This window comes from Zootoca vivipara, chromosome 2 (genome assembly GCF_963506605.1).
Source record: "Zootoca vivipara chromosome 2, rZooViv1.1, whole genome shotgun sequence".
Lineage (NCBI taxonomy): Eukaryota > Metazoa > Chordata > Lepidosauria > Squamata > Lacertidae > Zootoca > Zootoca vivipara.
Genome location: NC_083277.1, coordinates 69,814,855 through 69,834,297, shown reverse-complemented (window position 1 = coordinate 69,834,297; position 19,443 = coordinate 69,814,855). Strand labels below are relative to the sequence as shown.

Below are 19,443 nucleotides of genomic sequence, written 5' to 3'. Positions count from 1 at the left end.
AGATGGGCGGGCTGGATTTAGCCATGTGGTCCGAGGCTTCAGGCATCTCCTCCAGATGATTACAGGTACAACACTTAAGTTTTGATGTGCCTTCTGGCAGTAACCATGGCAATGAAAGCAGAAACAAACGGCAGAGTTTCTCATTGCATTGGATCTCTTAAGTGTGGGCTTGTGGGAACTTATGCCTTGTCTCCATTGTGGTTTAAGAGTCTGGAAGGCTCTAGCTTAACAGCAGAGCACAAACGTTGCATGCCAAAGGTTCCAGCTTCAGTCCCTGACATTTGCAGCTAGGGTTGGAAAAGACTTATCTGAAACTATGACTTTAACAATGAAGCTGAAGTTGATGATGCTTTTTGAGAGATGAATGGCCTGACCATAAAGCTAAGCTATGGAGATGGCTTGTTTAGCTAACCGTAAATTGGCCCACAGACGATCAGACAAACTATGAAAACCATGACTTGCATCTCCAAAGCTTGGCTTGTTTTCCAGCTGCTCTTTCCTCATGCCTTTGCAGCTTGGTAAGCATGTGGGGTGGTGTTGTTATTTAGACTTATGATAAATGTAAAGGTACCTCTGACCATTAGGTCCAGTCTCGGACGACTCTGGGGTTGCATGCTCATCTCGCTCTATAGGCCGAGCAAGCTGGCGTTTGTCTGCAGGCAGCTTCCGGGTCATGTGGCCAGCATGACTAAGCCGCTTCTGGCGAACCAGAGCAGCGCATGGAAACGCCGTTTACCTTCCCACCAGAGCGGTACCTATTTATCTACTTGCACTTCGATGTGCTTTCGAACTGCTAGGTTGGCAGGAGCAGGGACTGAGCAACGGGAGCTCACCCCATCGCGGGGATTTGAACCTCCAACCTTCTGATTGGCAAGCCCTAGGTTCTGTGGTTTAGACCACAGCGCCACCCGCGTTGTTATGATATTTATGATACTTCTTACCTAAAATGTCTCCAGGCAACTTACATCCAAGCGACTTAACAGAGTAGGCAACTGATGTCCACAGTCATTTTTAAAATGGCAAATTTTAGTTGAGAATTGTTGTTGTTATTATTAGTAGTACAGTGGTACAATGGCTTACAGACGCTTCAGGTTACAGATGCTTCAAGTTACAGACTCTGATAACCCAGAAATAGTTACTCAGGTTAAGAACTTTGCTTCAGGATGAGAACAGAAATCGCTCGGTGGCGGCACGGCGGCAGCGGGGGGCCCCATTAGCTAAAGTGGTACCTCAGGTTAAGAGCAGTTTCAGGTTAAGAACGGACCTCCAGAATGAATTATGTTCTTAACCCGAGGTACCACTGTAGTAGTAGCAGCAGTAATAACATCAATATTGCTTCTTGTTTGGTGGTTCTGGTTGAAATGTAAGAGCTAGTGTCATATTCTGTGCTTCTCTAATAGTGTCAACTTACCAACACTCTGCAACCATCACTTTCCAAATCTGACTGACAAATACTTGTCTGGAGATTGATTTGCTTCTCAATTATCACCCAGTCACAAGTGCAGTCCCTTTAATCAATTATATGGGTAGAGATTACAGTCAAGGAGAGCTCACAGGCTTCCATTAAGCCAGATCGCTTTCAGAGGAAAGGCAATTTTCTATATAAGATTTGATTGATATAAGATCTTGTGCTGCAGGGTGTGTAAAATTATCCCTTTGTAAACAGCTTGGTTCTCCAGTTCTGACCACCTCTGCTGCATGGTTTGGGCTCCACGGGGGCATGTCTTTTGTGATGCTTTTACACTGAAGCAAAACTGTTAATGCACAGTGCTTTAAGGAAGATTTCACACTCTGAGGATGAAGGAGAAAGTCCTCTGTGTGACCGCAGAGTGGCACCCACAGGGAACTATCAGCTATACAACTTTCCCAGTCCTACCTGCAGTGGTGGGGTGGTAAATTCTGTAGTGCAGGAGCTTATAGAAGAGTCCAAAAATGTAGTCAGCAATATTGATTCCTCCGCATACATACACTCCGCAACCCATTGTAACACACAGTACGCAACTTATTAGGATCAGCATGACAGCCACCCTAAGCATAGTTTCCTGTAAGACTCCTGTCCTGTTGAAATCAGTGGTGATTACTTCTAACTGCAGAGATTCAACCTGTGAAACACACAGAAGTGACTTACCTGGGGGGAGCTGCTGCAGCAGTAACCTTCTGGGGGTATCACTACTGCTTAGCAGGGGGAGGTGCAAGTCAGCAGTGAGGTTGGGGCCATGCAGGTGCAACAGGGGGCACACCACATTGGCTCTGCCGCTGCACCAGCTTAATCCTTCACCCACAGCCTCTGCCCTCTTCCTCTTGGCAAGTGGCAGCGTCAGTGCTGCCTGGAGGCTATTGCTGCCACTCTGAAAACACATCGGACTTTAGCCTTCAGCTACGAATTAGATATATTGCAAATAAGTGTTACTATTTAAGCTGCTAGCCTAAAATAGGAACACCATCAAATAAAAGGGAAGAAGAATCTAGCCTCTGATTATTTCCCACATATTCTGACTTCCTCCCATGCTAATCCTATCACAGAAAAATGTGAAAGCCTTTTTATTACTGTACTTAAAGGCATCAAGGATTGTCAAGTTACCCTGATTTTCCAGGCTTTGTTGTTCCTGCTCTGTGAAAAAGTCCAAAAGTTTCCCTCTCCACTATACCACTGGCTAAAAATGAAGAGATGTGTTTTTAAGCTGCTTCAGATTGGCAGATTTCCAGAACTGGGGCACCACCACCAAGAAGGTCCCGTTTCTCCAGGATTGCATGTTTCTCATGCATTTCTTTTGGCACAAACATGGGCACATTTTCACACTCACGTGTCGGTTTCATGTCCATTCCATATGCACTCTCAATTCCCAGGGAAATGCACAAGCACAGATGCTTGTCCACAAAGAGGCACATCCTTTCAATGGTCTCAGCAGGCCGAGTTACTAAAACAAAAGGGAAGCCTCTGGATTCCCCCTCTCTGTCTCAGGTCATCAAATCAGTCTTGGAAAGAAAGTACAAGTACTCTCCTCTTTCCTTGTCACAGGGTCAATAGATGAAAACCTTTTCCTTGGGGCAGGATGGATGGAAAGCCACTATCAGATGTTTGCCCAGTTCAGTTCTGCTGCTGAAAACAAATTCTTAGTTCACTAAGAATTGGCATAATCAGAGGCATAATCATGGTTTGTTTGTTTTTTGTCTGTTTTTTTAAACCTAGTTGTATGTCTTTTGCATCTGGCTGGAGTTGATAGATTTTGGGATTCTAGTAATAAAAGACAAGTCCACTCAGTGCCACCCCTGGGTTAAATAAACCTCTGTTCTGATCAGGAGTCTTGGCCTCCCCACGAACGCATTTATGCAAATTGTTGCTCATGCAAACAAGAATAGTAGTTTGTGCAAATGAGGGCCAGGTGAGCTATATCAGTGGCCTTTACTATAAGGACCTATGTCTGCATCTTCATTTGGTCCACTTTTGCCCTTTTTTCTCAACAAAATTTTTTATTTTCTTTTTACCGGCAGTGTGACTGTTGTCTGGTAAAACGGGTTAGGAACTGAAAACAGAAGGGCAAGCAATGAGTTAAAACAGAGTCACCTGAATTGTACACAAAACCAACTTGCAAAGAAAAATGAGCGCACTCTTTGAAAATGTAACAAGACATATCAGGATCTGATCTTGAGATAGGCAAGGCATCCCTCGTCCCCGTCATTGTGAGATGCACAGATAGCAACTTCAACAAGAATGAGCAAAGAGGAATTTTGCACTAGTATTTTTCCTTCCCAAAAATCTTTCCGTTAAAGGCACACAACACTCTACTATTCACACTTTCATTTTAATAGCTCTGGGGAAAGATTATTCAGCTCCCTGAATAGCTGGGGGGGTGCACAATAAAATAACTGTTCGACTGGTGGGAAAATGCTCTGTTGTCTTGCAGTACCAGTTGGTATTATGTAGGCTTGTTTGTTGTCTATTTATAATAGATTGCAATTGGGAACTGGATACAAAACAAACACTGGCGCTCCAGTGTGGCTTAACTTTATATCGGATTCTTTCTTGGCTAGTTTATTTTTAGATTAGCTATCTTTGACTTACAGATGCAGCCTTAAGTGACACACCTTTAAAGAAAGCTGTATCTTCTCTAGCATCCACCACGATGATTTGTGAGATAGGAAAATAACTCAGTTTCAACCTTTCCCAGTACAGTACTGCTTTTTGAACTTTTGTGGATTGCAGAATAGGGCAAGGCCATTGAACTGTCAAGTTCAGGTAGAACACATAACTTATTTTAAGTATTTGGGAGACTCTTTTGGGACAGTTGCATGTCCTTTCCATCTTTTCTGCTGTTGGCTACTCTGCTTACATTTTTTTGAGGTTGGTCTTCATTCCCTAAGGCTTTAGCAGAAATCCATTCACATAGTTTCCTGGTCACTTACTAGACAGCAGTTGTGTTTTGGATTTTTAAAAGAAGCTCTTTTATGTCTATGCGCGTTGAAGTGAGGTAATATGGAAACTTACTCCTGTAAATAAATATTTACATAATGCACTGGACTCAGTAACGTCTCACCATTACATTGCTCCCTGGAGAAAAGGTCACTTTTGACATCATTAATCTTTTGAGGGGAAGATACATGCTCACAGATAACATGGGTTTCATTTTAGCAATGTAGAGTGTCGCTGAATATAGGCTGTGCTTGTTTCCCTTCCTAACAGAACGCAGCCAAAGTTAAACACTTCTGTGTGCCACTGATTTCATTGGGAATTAAACATTTCTAACCTTTGGCGTCATTGTGCCCGTTAAGAATGAGCCTTGCTGAGTCAGGCCAGAGAACTCTGGGAACTGTAGTTCTGTGAGGGGAACTGGGGCTCCTAACTGAGCATTCTTTACAAAGTAAAGCTCTCAGAAGTCGTTTGGGGAAGCCATAACTGTTCAAAGTGGTATCATTGGTAGTACAGTCCATAGACCACAAGACTCTTAATTTCAGGGTCGTGGGTTCAAGCCCGATGCATAATTTTATTCTGTTTTGTTCTATATGCCTGTTTATGGTTGCATTCAGATGTGGAAATTATTGTGTTTGTTTTCCAGGTTATAGTGCTAGCACTTCTATCCCAGATTCTGTCGTTTCTTTTGCATTGTATTACCTGTTGTGTTGTGACTTTGTGGTCAGTATACTGCTATATATATATATATTGCTAAATTTTAAATGGCAGGAAAGGACTGTATGCTGGAATACCTCCCTAATTTTTGCTGTGTGAAATTACACAGCAAATCTCCCGCCATTTTCCTAGTTAACAGGGTTGAAGAAAGTGTGTGTGTGAAAGCAGATAACATGGAAATGAGCACTAAAGTTCCACTAGTTTTCCAGAAGTGGTTTTTACGTTGTGTGAAAGATCACATAACACTTGGAAATTATCAGGTAAGGAAAAATTGGTGAAACCAAAGAAGGTTGATGGAACGCAGCCTATATTGTATGTTGTGTTGTAATCTGCCCTGTGCTCATAGGCGCCATCGGGGGGAGGGGGAAACAGGGAGCCAAGGGCTCCCCCCAAAATTTTAAGGAGCGGGCTGAGTTTCCCCAAAATTCTGTGGCAGCTGTGCGCACACACTGCGGGGCCTGCTTATGTCACGTGCTCAAGCTGCAGAGTGTGCGCACAACATGTTAGCATGCCCTGTAGCATGTGTGCTTGATGTCAGCATGCCTCACGGTGTGTGTGCACAGTGTGCTTACACAGCCCCGGCCCCCTCAATTGCGGGAGCAAGGCGGCGTGCTTGCCTGTGCTCCAGTCTGGAGGGAGGGTAGAGTATAAAAATTCCGAAGCAAACAAATAGTCCTTTGGCATATGGCATGGTGGGGGCAGCTATTTGATATGCCCCAAACCCAATTCTGTGTGCGAAACTAATTGCATGGTTCTTTGGAAGCTGGGCCATGTGGCTTCTCTCCAGGCACTTGCTGTTCTTCAGTGGAATTCGCGAAAGGACTTAGGAAATCCCTCGAAGTGGAATCTTAAGACTTTAGGACTCCATCAATGGCATAATTCAGAGACACACAGAGTTCCCAGATGTGTATCTGAGAACTCCGTTCTCCTGGGAAATTCTGTCCCATAATGTGTAAAAAGTTAAGGAGGGCTTCTCCCGGAAAATATTGACATTTTACAGAATACCTTTTGGAGGGGGAAATAGCCATTTAACATTTTTTTTAAAAAAAATCTTTCTCTGTTTTATTGTATTTTAACCCTATTAGATAAATATGATTTTGAAAATGGATGTCAGATTAATTATGTCTTTAATCTCCCCCCATTAGATGTTTATAAATTTTGGGGGGTGTTTTAAGGAGGCAATTTATATTAAAGCATATGGTTGATTTTTCCTCTGACAATGTAATTATATTTTTCTTTAAAAGATAAAGATTTGTTGACAATCTCTCATTTCAAGCTTTAAAAAAACAGCAACCCTGAATTATTACTTTTACTCGCGTTATCCTTTTCACGTTGTCTCTTGAAATTATACATAGTTAAGGAAATGTGAAAGAGGGTTGGGAAAGGTAGGCTATACCACCTTTGGGGCTGCAATCCCATATCACCTACCTACAGTAATTGTGAGTGAACCCCATTGAACTCAATAGGACTCATTTCTTTGTAGACATGTGTGTGCTGGATTGCACTGCCAAGCACACAGGACCCCATGGCTTGCGCTTTTCCTTCCGTCCGAGATTTTAAGTCAAGCCCTAAAAGATTTGCTTTTCATTCCTAGAGCAGCCCTCCTTCTATCTTTGTGTTTTGCCCCAAGAGCAGTTATGAAACCTTGTTTACAGCAAGGAAGCTGGGCACAATTTCTAAGTGGGTCTTCAGCTGTACATTGCTATCCAATTGTGTGTGTGTGTGTGTGTGTGTGTGTGTGTGTGTGTTGCAGTTTCTGGGGTTTCACTTGTAATATTAATGAGCCTTTAGAGAGCAAACAGTGCCTCCTTTGTTCCTATAGAAGATCCAGGCTGGGGAGGGCCGGAGGGTGAAGATTTCATGGGAGAGAAAAATAATAAATCTTTAAATTGAAATTTTCTGGCATGCTGCACTGGTCTGTGCCAGAGCTTTGAAGAAGGCATAATCAGAAGCAGAGTTTCCCCACTCGTGCTAAATAATAAATCAGACACCCAAACAAGAGCCCCACATGGGTTAATGGCCTTATTTTCATGGTGAAATCTGCATGCATGTATCTAAGGCAGAGCCGGGATTGGCTGGCAAGCTCATTGCAGATCCAGGTGGCATATACTGACAGCTCCAGGTCACATGATGGCTATTAGGGCTTGCTTTTCCACTCCTCTGGCTGAGCTTGTCAGCAAGGGTCGAACACAGGCATCCTGCAGCTCCAAGGAATGTAGAAAATGAGAGGAGGGGAAAGGAGGGAGGTCGCGAGAGAGGAGGCTGCTTTGTTGTCTTTCTCCCCTTCGATCAGTCTGAATTTCTGACAAGCGTGGACTACGGAGGTGCGGAATTGCAGCCGCAGCTGCCAGGAGACCCTGGTCATGAGGCTCAACCCATATCGGTTTCGTGAAAGGAGGAGGATAGATTAAACTGGCATGTACAGTCTGTATTGGCTGCCAAGGGGGCACTTAGCTCGCTGATGAATTAGATTGATCTTCTGTCCTCTGCAGTAATACCCCCAGGAAACAAAGGAGCTGGAAAAAACAGGCAGTGTTTGCTGTAGTAAAATTCTGGACTGATCAACAGAATGGAAAGGCGGGGTCCCTGTTATGAAACTATAAGGCAGCGTTCATATGAGGATCCTTGGGCAAATGCGCCGATTCTGCTTCAGGGACCTGTTTCTTTTCTTCAAGGGTTTTCCCCTTTTCCTCTCTTTTTGTAATCCTGCCTTTTAAGATTAAGGCTGCCCTCCTCGTCCTCGTGCGTCTCCCCCTCCTCCTTTTCGTGCTACAGCATGGAACGTCTTTTGTTTCAGTTAAATTCAGTCCTCTCGGTCTGTCACCTGACAGTCTTGTGGTTCTGGATGAATGTGGCTCACTTCTATTATTAACCTGGGTTGGCAGCTGGTCCTCCTAACAGGAGTTTATAGAGATTCCGAAAAGTGGAGCTTGCTTAAGGGAGAAAGATGCTTCCCAGGTATGAAATAAATACTATGCTCTGGGCTTTCTTTTCAGTGGCAGACTTGCTAAATAAATATGTGTATATATTTGAAGTTGTCCTATTTTATACTGTAGAAATAATTATGCTCTTTTTTGGTGGGGAAATAGCTCTGTACTACACCACTATTTTAAAATGAATTTATATAATATTCTGTTGTTTTTCCTAAGGCATTTTGTGTTGTAGTGAAAGATTACGAAACGGTGCCTGGAACACTGGTGGCTGTAACCCTAGTGGATTATTCTTGTTTAGGTGGGACTTCCTCCGTAATAAGGATTATTTCCTAAAATAATCAACTGGTGAAAGTTTATCTGCGTAAAGCTCAAAGAAATTGGGATGGGTGCTTTTTTTGATGGCATCTTTTAAAAAACACAGCTCCCCAACACACACACCTCACCACCTGAATTTCTAAGACCTGTTTACTAAATCCTATTAATTTGACTATGAGGCATTGAAGCACATGGTTCACTTTCCCATTTGAAATTAATGACTTAATAAGTACTTAACTTTGGCTGGATAATTGCCCCCCCCCCCAAGTTTTTACATTTAATATTAAAGCAGTAGAATCGTCAGAGCATCAATATATGATTTAATTATACCTATCAAGAGCTGTTATATTGCTTTGAAAAACAGGGAAGAGGAAGGCCTGACTATGGAAAATTTAATCTCAGAGCAAGGGAGAAAAAAGATTTGGCTAGGTCCCTTAGCAGGGATGCAAAAAAGCTGAATAGAGATCTGACTTTGAATCAAATTATCAAAAATAAAATAGGAACTAACAGGTGGGAGATAAATATGGAAATAAACTGAAGTTAGTTTCATTTGCAATCAACCATGTAGAGAACAGCCAGAAGTTAAGGCAGAGGAGTGTCTAGAGAGGCAGCAAATAAGATCTGGGTTTTATTGCTGTTCTTACTGCAGAAAGCATTATTTCTTTCCATGTGGCAGTGAACTAGCATACGCATAGTGGTCCAGGCTTCTTTGACCATAACCTGTGCATCTGTCTTTACAAATTGTTGCTAAGCTAATGGGCAAGGCCAACAGATCAGATTTTACACTTGCACCCTAAAAGGCACAAGTGTAATAAGCTTGTGTAATATTAAACAGGAGTTGGAAAAGATGGTACTACTAAAGTCATAACTTTAGATTTGTATATGTGAATGCAGGAGTGGCCTGTCTCTGGGCAGAGACAGGAGTCATGTCCTTCCCCATCCTCACCTCTGCCCTGCATAAAATAATCAAGCATTTTACAAGCCAATCTGAACGTTGGAATAAGACAAATTCGTTTCTAGCTTTTAGAAAGGTCTTCAAGAAGTGAAACCGGATTCCTAGCAACCAGGTTAGTTTTGCCACTGATTTCCATTCTCTTCCCCTAGCTCAGTATTTTCCCGCAGTTAACCAGACCTTTCTATGGGCGCTAAAGTTAGCCCACTGGCGTTGCAACTTTGATCCAGGCCTAGTTCAATATCAGGAGAAAAGAGACACACACACTCCCTGTGACAGCGATCTCAGGTTGGGAGTCTTTGTGGTGCTGGGGAGAGTTACATCCTCCTCCCTTGGAGGCGAGAGAAGAGTGTTGAAAAGCAGTCAGGTCTCGCTATATTTGGGGGGCTTCCCAGACATCGTGAGACTCCATGGAGAAATTATTATGCTGGCTAATGTTTCCTTCCTTGGTGATTGTTACAGAGTAATGACAATAAAGTGGGAGAGGTCTTAACCAGCAGGCACTGTGACTGTAAGAGTTTCAGATGAGGATAAAATGTCACTAGCTGACTTTGTTCCAAGTCTGCTTTGGATTCTAACACTGTATAACAGTCGCCACAACTTTGTGTTATCTTGGCAAACATGGAACACAAAGTCACATTTGACAAGATAATAGCAATGCAGAAGTAGGTTGGAACCTGCAGGGGAAGATTAGTTAGAGGGACAACGGAAGGCTTAACCTTCCTTTGTCCACCGATTCTCCCAGGCAAATGGGAACTATTTTTCCCAGTTCAGAGCCCAGAATATGGGCACATGGTAGCAAACCATATAAGGGCAGGGTACTTAACCTTGGTGAGCAGATTGTGGCCTGCAGATCCTGATACTTGGCTGCCTCAGCATTTCAACGCAACCAACTACATATGTCTTATTTATATCTCACCTTTCTATAAACCACATTTATATTCTGCCGTTCCTCAAATGCAATCAAGGTGGCTGGCGTACATATAATAATAATAATAATAGTGATAGTAATAATAATAATAAATTATTTGTACCCTTCCCATATTAAAATACAATGGTCTGTTAAACATTATTACAGTATTATTATTATTTTAATAGAATTTTAAGTTTTATTATTTGCAGTTGGGATTTACCAAGGCAGGTATTTGCCTTTCAGCTAAAGCCTTCCTGGAAATGAACACAATGGGAAAACCAATGTCACCTTCTGTACTCCCCAATTTTATCCCCACAATAACCCTGTGAGGCTGAGAGGCAGTGACTGGCCTAATGTCACCCAGTGATGTACATACATGGTGAGTGAGGATTTGGACCCTGACTTCCAATGTCCTAGTCTGACAGCTCTAACCATTGCATCACACACTGTAGTGGCATTGTCAATGCTGGGAGCTAGGAATCCATTAGCTACACTCCTGTGCACAATTTAAGTCCTTTTGAGAGAACTTGGATTTAAACAACATAAACATTTGTTAGTAACTACTGGCTTACTGTTATTGATGGTGAGTTTTGTCACTGTTTATTCCTCCCCTCTCCTCCTTCATAGGAGGAAGTGTACAATCCACAGGTCTCATAATCCACTGTTGGGTTCTAACCGATAATTTAGCAAGCCCTGTGATATCCAACTCTTCCAGGTGCTATAGTGTTGTATTATTCCAGGCACAGGCAAACTCGGCCCTCCAGATGTTTTGGGACTACAGCTCCCATCATCCCTGACCACTGGTCCTGTTAGCTAGGGATGATGGGAGTTGTAATCCCAAAACATCCGGAGGGCCGAGTTTGCCTATGCCTGTATTATTCCGACCTCAGCCTTAGTTTGCCATACTTCCTGTCACAAACTCTACAGATGCCCATTAACAAATGTGTAATTTCTAATCCTAAACCACCACCACCCACATTATATTAACTCGTAAAATTCTACAGTGTTCCTAATTCTAACCCTAAGATCATCCTAATAGTAGCCTAACGCTGGCTGGTTTCCTATGCAGTGTAAATCACCCACATCAATATAATCCAAATGATAAATACTACATTAGTTAGCAAGTAGAATGGATGTTTCCCTTGTGAAACAGTACTAGATGCTCAGATGCATTATGGCACTTAAACTTTCCATTGCGGCGAACAGCTTTGGTGACTGTTGGAAAAAGCCAGAGGGGCAAGGTTACCAGACAAAATGGAACAGGAACCTATTCTAGTGCACTTTTGCCTATCAACATTCCAGAAAGGTGCTAACACGAAAGGCATGCCAAACAGATAAGATGGCATAAACTATAAATATCATTTGCGTACATGTCCTTTAAAAATAGTTTAAAGTGATTCATCACCTGGCAGTTTTCATAACTTTAGTTAAGATATGCTGTTGGAAATAGTGGTTTGATAGCTTTAATTAATTTATTTTTTTGAACAGCCTCCCCTAACCTCCAGATGTTGTGGACTTCAGTTAGAATCATAGAGTCATAGAATTGTGGAGTTGGAAGGGACCCCGAGGGTCATCTAGTCCAACCCCCTTCAATGCAGGAATCTCAACTAAAGTAGCAATGACAGATGACAATCTAACCTCTGCTGAAAAACCTCCAAGGAAGGAGAGTCCATAACCTCCCAAGGGAGTCCGTTCCACCTTGGAACAGCTCTTACTGTCAGAAGGTTCTTCCTGAAGTTTAGTCAGAATCTCATTTCTTGTAACTCAAATCCACTGGTTCAGGTCCTACCCTCCAGAGCAGGAGAAAACAAGCTGGCTCCATCTTCCATGTGACAGCCCTTTAGATATTTGAAGACATTATATCGTATCGTATCATATCATATCATATCATATCATCATATCATATCATATCATCATACTCTTCTGAGTCTCCTCTTATCCAGGCTAAACATACCCAACTCCGTCAACTGTTCGTCATAAGGTTTGATTTCCAGACCCTTGATCTTCTTGGTTGCCCTTCTCTGCACACATTCCAGCTTATCAACGTCCTTCTTCAATTGTGCTTAATGTGAAAATGTTATTTATCATGAAATCAGACCATTGTAAAAGATCATTAGCAGTGTGACCCAATGCATGCCTCTTCAGAAGCATGGTATCCAAAGGACACATCTCTAAAATGTGTAATGGGACACTTACTAAGCTTAGATTGATTTAGTCATTTATTTTTATTGAATAAATTTCTATCCCACTCCTCCTCCCAAAGGAGTCCATGGCGGCAAACAAGTGATAAAAAGAAAAAGGAAATCTAAAACATCTTTAAAACAATTCCATTATAGATGCGGACTCAGAAAGAGCTCAACTTGAAAGGCTTGTTGAAAGAGAAAGTCTTTGGTAGGTGCAGAAAAGACAACAGAGACGTCTGCCTAATATTCAAGGAATGTCAAAGTCAATGTTACAAAGCTAAATTGATTCCTAAATTGTGCAGGGTGGAACTCCTGATAAAGAGACCCTCACCTTCAGAGTGCAGTGATTGATTGGAGATATAAGGGGTGAGACGATCTTTCAGATATCCTGGCCTCAAGCTGCATAGGGCTTTATTTACCAAAACCAGCACCCTAAACTTAGCCCAGCAGCAGCTAATTGGCAGCCATTCCTGATTTCTTTATGGAGCCTGTACGGCCATATCAACCACATCATTTGTAATACTGATAAAGGTCACGTCTGGTCCTCAGCTGATTGTGGAAGATGCTCAGGCATGAACAGGATGTTTCCCCACAGCTATTTAAAATGCACGGTGTACAGTGTCCTGAACAGAACTTAAGTCATTCCAAAATGCCTTACTGCCTGCAACCAAGGGAGAGAAAATCTAGGGCCTTCTATATATATTTTACTTCTTCTGATGTAATTCTTTATACTCATTTTCTGGTTATTATCTTACACCTAATTACAGTACATACATTCAGCCCCTCCTCTGCTTATTGTACCTCCCGATCACTGTTAAGATACCCAGAAGCATCAGATTCTGGTCATCCGTAGAGTGTTTTGCTGAAATCTCATATCTTGGGTGTTCAAAGTAATAATAAAGTTTACTTCCCTCCAGATGTATGAAATAATGTGACAATTTGTATAGGTACTGGATACAGTGATATATTTTATTGAGTGGATCCATCATTTTTAGATCCAAGCAGCGTAAACAGCTCATTAGGAGTCAAAATTCATTGAAGTTCACTCAGAATGTGCAATTCATTTTGATCCCCCCCCCCCGAAAGAAAACACTGGTCTAGTCCAATGTCCTATTCAAGGCCTTTTCTTCATCTTACCTGTAAAAGAAATACAAGCCACACAACACAGTAGTAGCAGTTAATAACCCAGCCATGATGCACAAAATGGTGCCTGATTCTCTAAAAGAGCCTTCCCCAACCTGCTGCCCTGCAGGTTTCTTGCACTAGAAGTCCTATGAACAACTTTGACAGACTCTCATGAGAAGTTGTGGATTCTCCTTTCTTAGCTTTTAAGCAGAGTTTGGATGGCTATCTGTCATGTGTGACCTAGTTGAGATTCCTGCATTGCAGAAGGTTGGACTACAATTCCCAACTTGGGTCTCCAGCTGGTTTTGGACTACATTTCCCATCATCCCTGACCACTGGCCCTGCTAGCTAGGGATGATGGAAGTTGTAGTCCAAAAACAGCTGAAGACCCACGTTTGGGGAACTCTGGACTAGATGACCCTCATGATCACTTCCAACTCCACAATTCTATGACAAGTTTTCCCTTTTCTCGCGAGGAAGCCTATTCAGCATAAGGGAAAATCCCTTAAAAAGGGATAACTTGGCAGCTATGTTCTATGATTCATGCAAAATCTTTTTCACACATCTTATATCTGCAAAAACCTGTGGTTGGCTCTTGGAAGGATAATTGCGTGCATTCAATGTGCCTGTGTCTTATTGATTGTTGTACTGAACCTGTTCCCTGAGCTTGTCTTCTCCACTTTCTCTCAATCCAGGAGACTCTTGGTGTTGCCAAGGAAAATTTTTGGGAGGCCAGAGCCATGTTATGTAACACTGATAATAGTTAGCTGGGTCAATCATGGAATGTAATTTATGACACACACCAAAGCCTTTCAAGGATAGTTAAAATAGCATGTGCTCAGATGGAGGAGTAAACAGGTTCATTTTACCTTGATCAAATGTTGATGAATGTGGCAGGGTATATATATATATACAGAGAGAGAGAGTGTGTGTCTCACTCTCCTCTTAGCAAGTAATCTGCTCTTGGAGCTTTTTATAAGCAGACTTTCCTAAAGATCTGGAATACTTTCTGCTCTTCCTTGCCAGGCAGCTGTCAAGAGTCAGATGTCAAAATACTACTAAATGGAAACCGCGTCTTAAAGAAAGGGGTGGTGGGCTTATTGCAAATTAGGTAAATGAAAGGATTTGTTTGGCGAGGGTTGGTGTAGAGTTGTTGGTTCAATAACAATTGCAAGATGAAAACAAGTGCAGGGTTTAAGTGCAGAAATGCCACATCTATGCAGGTGACTTAAGCACTGCATGAAATATCAAGCTAACTTCAAGTATGGATATATAAGAGAGTTTGGGCCACTTTGTATATATCAGGGATTGTAGTTTAGGCGAGAATCTAAACATACATTTTATTTGTTAAAAAGCTTCTCCAAGGTTATCTCAGCTTTGCTTTCATTTGTTCTCTCTGACAATTTCAGTATTTGAGGCCAATGTTGAGGAGTCACAGAGTTTGCACCCCCATCGTGTGGGCGGCATTGGGGCTGCCCCTGTGGCCGACCCCTCTCTGCCTCCCCTATAGATGAAAACCTGGCTCAGCCAAAAGGGTGTTCACAAACACCACTGATCAACTGATTGGCAGTGCCTTCCAAGCCCATTTCAAAGCACTGCACAAAGAAGGGGTTTCTGAAGACCCCTGTGGGCAAAGAAGGTCACCTGGTATCATTGTGACATCAGGTAGTTGACACTCAACAACCTTGGCTTGTAAGGGGTATGGGAGAGAACCATCTGCTCCAGTGCACTAAAAGTGTTCCCCACCCGTTTTTGTGTTTGATCTGGGGTCGGCAAAGTTATTGTGGCTTGGCCCGGTTCACGGTCCCGCAGATGCCGCGGTGGGCCAGAGTGCTCACGCGTGCACAAATGTGCAAACGCTATTTCCGGCACGGAGGAGACATGCACAGCTTCCCATTGGCTGCAGGAGCTTCCTGCAGCCAATGGGAAGCTGGCCAGCGTTGCGGAAGGCGGTCCCCGGTCTGCTCTGTGTCGGTTCAGCACGGCGCACGGGAGCTGACCGAGTGGGTGGTGGGGATCCATGGGGCGATTAAACGACCCCCATGGGCCGCTTGTGACCCATGGGCCTTAGGTTGCTGACCCCTGATCTGGACTGACACTAAGCATGGCTAAGAAAGCAGCAGCATTACCTGTATCAAGATATTGTCAAAAGGTCCCCTCTTTCTTTGGGCACATTGCAATTTATTGCAATTGTGCAAATCCAGGATTCCTTGTGCTGTTTATTTCCCCTTTGAGTGCATTTATTTAACAAATTTGCAATAAAACCAATTTTTTAAAAAGTTTTTTTAAAAAAAGAAGAGTTTGGATTTGATATCCCGCTTTATCACTACCCGAAGGAGTCTCAAAATTGGCTAACATTCTCCTTTCCCTTCCTCACCCACAACAAACACTCTGTGAGGTGAGTGGGGCTGAGAGACTTCAAAGAAGTTTGACTAGCCCAAGGTCACCCAGCATGTGGAGGAGCGGGGAAGCGAACCCGGTTCACCAGATTATGAGTCTACCACTCTTAACCACTACACCACACTGGCTCTCTTATACTTAAAGCAGCTTGTACTCCATTCCCGGGAAGAGTATTTGTTCCTCCTTTTTATAGGTGCAGAAGATGATTTCAGTGGCCTTTGTGCTCTTATAAATGTGGTGATAAAATGATATCTCAGATGTCTATAAAACAGGAACTGATTAGCCGTGGCAATCCCATGATCATGATGAATTCTTTATGGGACGGTATAAACTATAAAAATCCAGAGTCAAGCCAAAGCCTCCTGTAGCTTTCTTCTTTGCATTGTTCTGATCTGGTATCTCCCTTTCCACTAATGATAGCAGTGTTATACTAGGTGCTTTTTAATGCAAACATTGTAATCATACTCTGCATTGTGTATTGACTAGGATTAGAAGTACCTTTGATTTTTTTAAAAAAATAAAATGTTGTAGCAAAGATTAATGTTCCCAATAGAGTTATACCCATTTATTTATACCGCTGTGCAAGTTGGATGAAGAGGTTTCTCTGTTGATACATATTTACACAAGTTAAATTTGCATTTTACATTTATGTATATTGTTGTTACCTGTTGTTACCCCTTAATAAAGTCAGTGAGACTTCTTTTATAAACTCTATTGTAAAAGCCACAGAGATAAGAAACTCTCTCTCACTTTTCCTCCCTATTAAAGCTGGCCTTTGCCGGAGTTTGATCCAAGTCAGATCCGACTAGTTGTGTACCAGGACTGTGAAAGAAGAGGGCGAAATGTTTTATTTGACTCCAGTGCTAAGAGGAGAATTGAAGATGCATCTGTCTCGGTGAGCAATATTCACACTAGTATGAATGCCTTTTCCCCCTCACTCCCCCCCCCAAATGCAATGCAAAGTTAATTCATGCAGGCTTCAACAATAAATTATTTGCATCAGTAGTCATGCTTTGAAGAGAGATATTCAAAATGCTACGTTTAAAAATAGGTTGCGTTTGCAGTACATTAGTGCTTCACCTGTTCCTCCTAATGGCTTTACTGTTACAGCAGTCTCCTCTTTTTAACCTAGCCCTTCGTTATCTCATATTTCCTCTCATAGGACCTCTCCTTTTCCTGTAGTTTTAGGAACAGCCTAAATGGCGAAAATGCCTTTTCTGTTACTCATTTTCCTTACTCATTTTCTGGCAAGCCAGAATTTAATATAGTTTGAAAATAATCACAGCGAGCGTGAATCAGGTGTACTGTAGAACAACAGAGAGGAACCTGTGGTCTTTCAGGTGCTGTTGGACTACAGCTCCCATGATCCCTGACCATTGGCTGGGTGGGGCTGATGGGAGTCCTGTAACACCTGGCAGGGCACAGGTACCCCAGCACTGCTGTATAGATGATTATTAGGACACTTGCATGCTTGACAGTTACACATCGACTCAGTTTTCACATAATACTTAGCAAAAGCTGTGACTTAGCACTGGGCCAGGGGAACTTCCAGACTGTTGGCCGAATTTTCCTCACAATGCTGTTTTCCCCAAACCACACCCGCCTGCCTTACCCCGACATCATACGTGACATCAGGCAGGAGGCGGGGAAAGGCGTGGCCTGCACACTTGGTTCATGGAGCTTGCAGAGATAAATATCTGGCCCACCAGGCTACAAAATGTTTTGCGCACCTGAGCCGTAACATGAACAAGCAAATATGCAAGTTCCCAAAGAGAAGATTGTGGCCGCTTTGGTCCTGCTGCCGTCATACTGCTGCGAGCTAAGCCATGGTTTGGCTTAGCATTGCATCTGAACCTTGACCCATTGATTATCTTGCCCCCCGTTAAATCGCAAACTGTAGCTAAACTTTGTTTTGCAGCTTACCACTCCTGGTGTTTCTGAGGAAGATGAACCATGAGCCTGGGTTTGGACCTAATGCTAAGCCAAACTAGGGCTTAGCTCACACCAACTCAGCAGCACCAGGACTGGAGGAAGAGTGGAGCAGGTACGGACACATGGGAACTCACACGTGTTCAAGCTCAGCCATGGTTTGGCTTAGTGTTAAGTGTGAACCGGATTCCGTCTCTTCTCCAATCTTCTCCCTTATACAGTACTGGCATTTCTCCCCACCCGTTATTTGATTAACCCACCTCCCCTGTCTCATCAGCTTGGGAAACAATGAATCTATTACTTGGATGTATAAATCTAACTTTTAAAGAAAGAAAAAACTTTTAAGGGAGGTACTGAAGAAGTGTGGAAATGTACTGTACTATCTCACAAGCATACTGGGGATTCCAATGATGGTGTCTCTTCGCATGCAAGGCCCCGGGCCTTAAAATAAGTGTTAGCCACATACCGAGCCCTTTTACCTGTAAGTAACTGCAGAGTACATTTCCGAAGCAGAGACATCCCTTTATAGACAGTGAAGTTGTTATATTTCATCTCTTAGCAAAGTGGCAAATGACTCCCTCACTTGACGGCATACACAAAGTGCTAGCTGCATCCCACGGCACTTTTGCCCTTTGCAAGAAAACACTGTGTGGGACAGACGTTTTCTCACTGTGAAAAGAGCATCTGTTAGCTGCGTTTTAGAATTCAATGCCTTCTGCCTGTTGACCCCCACATGTCTCAGCATGATTTATAGCTCCTGGCCTTCTCCAGTAGAGTGTCGGCTTTGTTGGCTTAGGAGCATGCAAGGTTTGGACTTGGAACAAAGTTGTCCACCATAACGGGTGGAGAATCAGCTGATTTTCAGAGCATGTATTTGTGTAGGGTTTGCCCGCCCACAGACACACACGAGAGGGCTATGTCCTCTTCCCCACTCCTGCTGGAGTGAAATTTCTTGCTGGCCTCAGGAGAACGCCAGGCAAAAGAAAGTTAGACCTGCAATATATTGCCTGTCAACACTTCTTGATAACAAACAGTTCTGCTGAAAAGAACACTACTGTGGCTGTCAAAGCATGCGCTGTACCTTTTAAATGTTGGCATGTTTCAAATGGCAGTTCCATGTGCGTAGAATGAAAATATCTCTTAAGATCACAAACATTTACATAGACGTATGGTCAAGAACGGCTTCTCATTTCATCTGAAGTGGCTACTCCTGACTTTCTGGGGCCTGCACTGTGAATTGCTTTAACACAGAGTTACAATATCTCTGCCATCCTGGTCAGCCTCCTCCTCAAGATTTGCTGGACTAGAACTCAACTCCCAGCATCCCTGAACATCGGCCAGTCTCCAGGTGACTACCTGCTGGTTCATAGAATCATATAATTGTAGAGTTGGAAGGGACCTTGAATATCATCTAGTCCAACCCCCTGCAATGCAGGAATATGCAACTGTCCCATACAAGGATCAAAACTGCAGCCTTGGCGATATCAGCACCATACTCTAAGTATCTGAGCTATCCAGTCTGGTTGCTGGAATTCTTGCCAAGAATGCTGGACAACGTGAACCTTAGT

At 42.9% G+C, this 19,443-nt stretch overlaps 1 protein-coding gene across 3 annotated transcripts in view; it reads left to right on the top strand.

Moving 5' to 3' along the window:
• FNIP1 (folliculin interacting protein 1) overlaps window positions 1-19,443 on the top strand; it is an 87,132-nt gene that overhangs the window by 22,492 nt on the left and 45,197 nt on the right. For 2 of the 3 annotated variants that reach the window (XM_035105433.2, XM_035105431.2), the window contains exon 2: window positions 16,715-16,841. In XM_035105433.2, the coding sequence (XP_034961324.1) occupies window positions 16,715-16,841 (127 nt within the window). Of the gene's footprint in view, window positions 1-633; window positions 8,084-16,714; window positions 16,842-19,443 lie in introns of those variants that run through there. The other variant, XM_035105432.2, reaches the window with a different exon arrangement.